This window comes from Bombina bombina, chromosome 3, assembly GCF_027579735.1.
Source record: "Bombina bombina isolate aBomBom1 chromosome 3, aBomBom1.pri, whole genome shotgun sequence".
Taxonomy (NCBI): Eukaryota; Metazoa; Chordata; class Amphibia; order Anura; family Bombinatoridae; genus Bombina; species Bombina bombina.
Genome location: NC_069501.1, coordinates 1205869073 through 1205875072, shown reverse-complemented (window position 1 = coordinate 1205875072; position 6000 = coordinate 1205869073). Strand labels below are relative to the sequence as shown.

General features: G+C 38.8%; 1 protein-coding gene across 1 annotated transcript in view; it reads right to left on the bottom strand.

The window, feature by feature from the left end:
• Positions 1-230: 230 nt before the first annotated feature.
• LOC128654639 (disks large homolog 1-like) overlaps positions 231-6000 on the bottom strand; it is a 597403-nt gene continuing 591633 nt past the window's right edge. Inside the window, exon 4 of the mRNA XM_053708662.1 lies at positions 231-548. Coding sequence (XP_053564637.1) covers positions 519-548 — 30 coding nt within the window. The 3' untranslated portion in view covers positions 231-518. The remainder of the gene's footprint in view (positions 549-6000) is intronic.

Below are 6000 nucleotides of genomic sequence, written 5' to 3'. Positions count from 1 at the left end.
CGTATGAGTCTTGTCCTCAGTCTTGTCCTCATTGGGGATCGAGGAATAAGAGGAGGAGGAATTTCCTCATTTGTAGGAGGTAAAGGTTGAGGGGGTGAGGACAGCATTCACGCTGAACAGGACGCACAGCAGGGGCTGCAGGAGGGCCACCAACAGGTGCTGCCTCAGGTTTTAGATGCTGTACTCTAGACTGCTTGATGTAGTCAATTAGCTCTCTGACTGGGCCCTGGATCACTGGTAACTCATGATTGTGTTCTTCTTAGAGGCTGATGTACCATTGATAATACTGCCCATGAGGGGACAGACAATGTGAGGCTGAGTTTCTTCTCTCTGTGCAGCAGTAGCGGTGTGCTCCGAGCATGATTGGCATGACTCTTTTTCTGCCGATACAGGGGTTGCTTCCAGTGATGGGCTCCAAGGAGAGGTCCCTTGGGCGCCACTTGAATGCCAGCATAATGGGAATCGCTCTAAGAGCTATGACTTGAATATTGACGGGTCATTGTTGAAAGCCTTTCCTGCTACTGTGTGGCCATGTCCTCTGATGCAGTCTGTATATTTTAAGGAATAAATAAATATTTAGTTCAACATACTTGACACATAAATCCTTGTCAAATTCTATGTTTTATATGTCTAATTTCATATAAAATCATTGATTAATGTATTTTAAATTTTCATTTGAGTTGTCTGTACTCTTGATAATATATCCTACAAGCTTGACAGTAATTGAAATTCGCAATTCGCAAGCAATAATAACGTTTCCTTAACCGCAACAAATATAAACACATTATTATGCATTGAAACCAAAATTGAAACATAGAGAACCACGGTGTTGGATTCGAGTAATGGTTTGACAGTTCCAAGGATTAATTTCCTCAAGGTGCAAAATGTTTTCCCAAATGTCACTAATTTTTTCATAGTTTTGAAACCAGCTGCTTGTTTAACAAAATACCTAATGAGTAAATATAAAACAAGTATTTAAGTCTTATTCATTAAACTTAAGCTGTTCATAAACAATTACAAAAAAAATAAACATAGCATGAAATGCTTTTCTTTTTAAATGCTAAAGTGCAATCATCATTTGTTTTTCTAAAAGATGTAATGATGTAATTGCTTGTTTTCTCTAATGTTAATTAGCAAAGTGATGTCCTTACCATAAGTGTTGTGGTGCACTTCCCCGGCCTCATATTCTTCTTGGAGAGCCACCACCATCACCTCGGCAATTCACTACCTCAGACGCAGCTCCCAACAAGAGTAGACTATGCGTTAACGACACCCCCACCAGTCCTGGTCGTCTCTTCCTGCTCTTTTGCCATTATTCTTTTGAGCTCCTGTTTGCAGTACTGTTAGCAGTGCTTGACTGATGTGATGCTCCTCCTGCTATTCCCCACTGTATTGACAGCATGGTCTATATCCTGCCAGAGTCTCTGCCTTGCTCTGTCACTAATAGTTGTGCTCTCCAAACTATCGTCCCGCTGCATACACAGCCTCTCCTGTCCCTTTCCTCTCTGCTGTCACTCTCCTCTCTCTTTCCCTGTCCCCTCCTCTGCTCCTGTTCCTGCCTCTCCTCTCCTCCCCTCCACACTTGACATATAACTAAGTTTTTGTGCACAAATCAAAGATGGTAAAAATAAAGAACTAAATAAAAGAGTGCTGAAACTGTGAAAGGTTTATTGTGTATGGCTAGTGGGTAAAGGTAAAAAATAAACAGAGACAAATCAGATGAACTAACAAAGGGGAATGGGTAGGATGAGACAAAAGGAAGGAGTTAAGATATCAGCTGAACTACCCAAATAAAATGTATGGGGCAAATGCAAAGAATGGTTTGTGGGAAATGCAAAAGGGTCTTAAGGAAGGGTATAAGGCAAGGTTACAAGGAAGAAGATAAAGGGTTAAAGGGAAGGGGGTATTGAGCATGTGTGTGTATGTAGTGTAATCGCTAATGCAATGTGTTTGTGCCTATTGATTGTGTTTGTGTGTAGACACAACTAATGTGTGTATTCTACCTTGTGTTTAAAACAAGTAATTAAATGAAAAGAGTCTGTGACCCATATTCGTCCACTCTCACTTAGTTATGACACACAGCAAACCACCTCTACTCACCAACTAGAAAAAGAACACAGACTACACTACACGACACAATTACGAAACCCAAACACTCACTAACACGTTACTCTAAGACAAACTGGCTAACACACAACAACAAATTATCTCTCTATCTGATAACCAACCCTCCAACTCCTGCAGACCTGTATATATCTTGCAAAAGCAATACGGTCAACAAGTTAATAGAAAAAGTTCTTATCCCCTCAATTAGTCACATCATAGCCTAAGCAGGCCTTTGAACACCTAAATAGTGTCGCGAAAACACAATGTAATAGAAAATCCCCTTGCGATAATATGCGCTAACCCATAAATGGCGCGAGCAAGTAATGTTTCTACTATCTACTTTTTACCCCATGTCAAAATACCATACACAAAGTTTGCAATAGAAAAATCTTGTCATCGCAATTTACTGGCTCATATAAACGCAATTTACTTTCATCTACTTTAATCTAGCCCAAAGTGTGAGCTATGGTGCAGAGATGGTGAGATCAGGTGCAAAGAATACCACATAGTGTGAGAGTGGGTGTGAAAATTTCACATGGTGTGAGAGTAGGTGCAGAGAATGCCACATTGTTAGCGTTGCCATACGTCCCTGAAAGCCAGGAAAGTCCCTCCTGGTTCCCTTTAAATCATGGTTTTCTTGTGTGCGCCAACCCATTCAACCAAGCGGGAGATTTTGGGTCCCTGCAGTCCTGCACAGCCAACCATTTCATAACTTGAGTGGCACCGAACATTCCCTGTAACATGCACGGCAGCCAACAAGTGATTTTGTAGGCCCCACACATGTGTAAAGTAAGCCAACACATCACAGGGGGCGATAATAGCTTTAGAAACCTCAGCACACCAAAAACAGAGACAGGCTCCCAGAAATTAGTTTTGGAAGCGTAGGTGACGGTAGTAGCAGGGGAACGTGAGTATGTGTACAACTCCTTGGGTAACAGGAGCTTCTGAACCTTGTAAAAGGTAAATTTCTAGGAAGTAGTGACTAATCAAACAACAAAGTAATAGATACTTCTCAAAGTATGAAAGGGCCACTACCAGTGATATTTTGTGAGAAAGGAGAGCCCTGTGGGAGGTTCAGACAACATCCTGCACACACATTTAAAATCCCAGAACGACTCTGTAGCCCTAAAATAATTAAAACACCATCTTGCTTAAGTACTAAAATCCAAGTGATTCAGAGCTGTAATGGGATTTTGTATGTGTTGCTGGAAGTTTCTGGGGACACCAGTGGCCACAATGTTCTAATTGCTGTGAAAACATGGCAGTGGTCAACGGCCATGTATTCCCAATAATTCCATTTAGGACACATCACGCCACAGCTCCTCTCTACGGAGAGCAAGTGCTCCCACCTCACTTACAGCTCCTATCTGAGCACCCCCAGAGCTTCTACCTGAATGATGGGATCTGTATGCTTGCCCCTTTGCTGCTCCTCTCCCTTTTCAATGGATACACCCTAAGCTGTATACCCAGAGAAACATGACATAGGCAGCTACCTACTGCAGACCAACACTAGAATAACACAAAGCTACCAACACAGCTGCTGTTAACCATGAACATAGCTCTATGATGACAAAAGATAACAGCCACCTACCTGCCTGCATCAGATATACCCTGTGCATGCAATATAATAATTAAATGCAAAGGACAATTATGCTGATATTTAAATCAGATCACACTGTATTTTTGTTAACAGCGTGAAATTATGTTGTAAGTGTCGTCAATGTTGTGAGTGAAGTTGCTTACTTTCACTTAAATAAGATGATTAATTGCAATTATTTTATCAATATGCAAATGCCATATTAGATTTAGTAAACTGTATAATATGTGTATCAATTATTTGCAAACCAATTGTCCAACAACAGCCAAATCACTCACCAGGTCAAATGTATGTGCTCCTCTCGTATAAGCTTGTGCCTGTACTCCAGCCGCTATTCCCAGTCGGCATGTTTGGATTTCCAAGTGGAGTTAGTTGACATATGACTTGCAATTCTACCTTTGTAATCTATCTGACAACTTGTACATGTTGTGGGGAACAGCATACTGGTTATACCACAAGAATGCTAAATAGGATTAGGTAACACCTTTTGTCATTCTCTGATGAACCCTCTAAAACTCCTGTTACAAAACACTTTGTTTCACATAGGGTGGAACCAGAGGGGATATTTGAATTGTAAACTATTGAGAGAATACCTCTTGATAATACAGCAGGGGACTGACACAGTAAACTTAATAAATGTGAGACATATTGGATATTTAAATAATAGACAGGAGCACCCAGAGAAATTAATAAAATGTCTGATATGAAGTTATTTACAGGTGACCTGATAGGATATAAGGATAGCGAGCGGGAGGGGAAAAGCAAAAGTAAATATCAAATATTTTATTTATTTATTTTTACTCCTCTCATATTGCCCCAGAATATAATGTAATTAATTAAAAAGTTAACCTAGGTTGTTATTTTGTCAAATGTATGTATCATTATTATTTGTTCAGATTTTACAACTGAGTTTATAAGGAATTTCTATAGTTGCAATATCAGTTGCATAGATGTGGTAACCTATTATGGTATGAAAAACATGTGAAGGGTTAATTCCCTGTTACTAATTAAACACACCTGAAGTGGGCTTTTGCTATCCCTGACAAAGTGCCGTAACAGGCATGAAACAAGTAGGACTCCCTGTAGGTAGAGCAAGTAAGCTAGCCGTTACGCCCTACATTCACGGTGTACCTGCCATTTTTTATGGATTCATTAAAAGATACGGTTTAACACTTTATGGTGTCTCCTAAATACGTTGAGACTCTTGTTCTAGTCCATGCAATAATATATATATAATGTCCATAAAATTCTACATGACATGAGAGCAGGTGCTGAAAATTCCACATTGTGTGAAAGTAGGTGTAGAAAATTCTACACGGTGTAAGATTAGATGTAGATAATTTCAGATAGTGAAATCAGGTGCAGAATATTCCACATGGCGTGAGAGTAGGTGTAGAGAATTCCGCATGATGTGAGATTAGATGCAGAGAATTCAACACGGTGAGATCAGGTGCAGCGAATATCACATGGGGCCCGATGATCTAATCTTCACTAGATCAGATGTGTTTTTTCACGCCGACCCTCGCAGGGGCTGCCCTCGTGGAATTATCAACAAAATAATAGGCAGTCCCTGTGAGTTACAATATTTCTCCTATTGAAAGTAATGGAGATCACTGAAAACGGATACTTTGTTGTGTAAGGCAAAGTTAGCACTTTACAAATTAAATCCTTCAGCCATTAAAAATCACATTACGCTGCTTTCTGCGTATAGCATCTTACAATGGCCTATATGTTTGTAAGCATATTTTTCTATTAGGTTTACAAGTATTTTGAGTGTTTTGGTAAAACCTTTTAATTTGCGAGAAAAAAAATGTGAGATCTGTAGTGAGAAAATCAGAATTACGCTAGTATTAGAGAGACAATTTCATATATTCCCATGGAATGCTTATGTTTAGCCAATTTTATGAAAAAACAATTACGCTTTGTATTTTGTACTTACAAAAAACAATTTCTAGATGATTTTTGCACATCCAGTGTAATTAAATTACTATTAATACTGTACATATTTAATACTATTTATTCCTGTGTAATTTACATACAAATTGTACGGTTTTAATAAAACATAACATTTATTACGATTTAACCTTAACAATATACAGTAATTTATTTCCTGTTTTATTCATTTGGTAAGATTTTTAAAATGCAAATTTTATTCTGTACTTTTGTAATAAATGCATCTCCTCAGCATACAAAAATGCTTTTAGGGTAAAAAAAGGCTTTAGATCATTTCATTAGGGAAATAGAGGTACTAGCGAGCATTCTTAAATTAGATAATCTAAGCCCATGGTGTGAGAAAA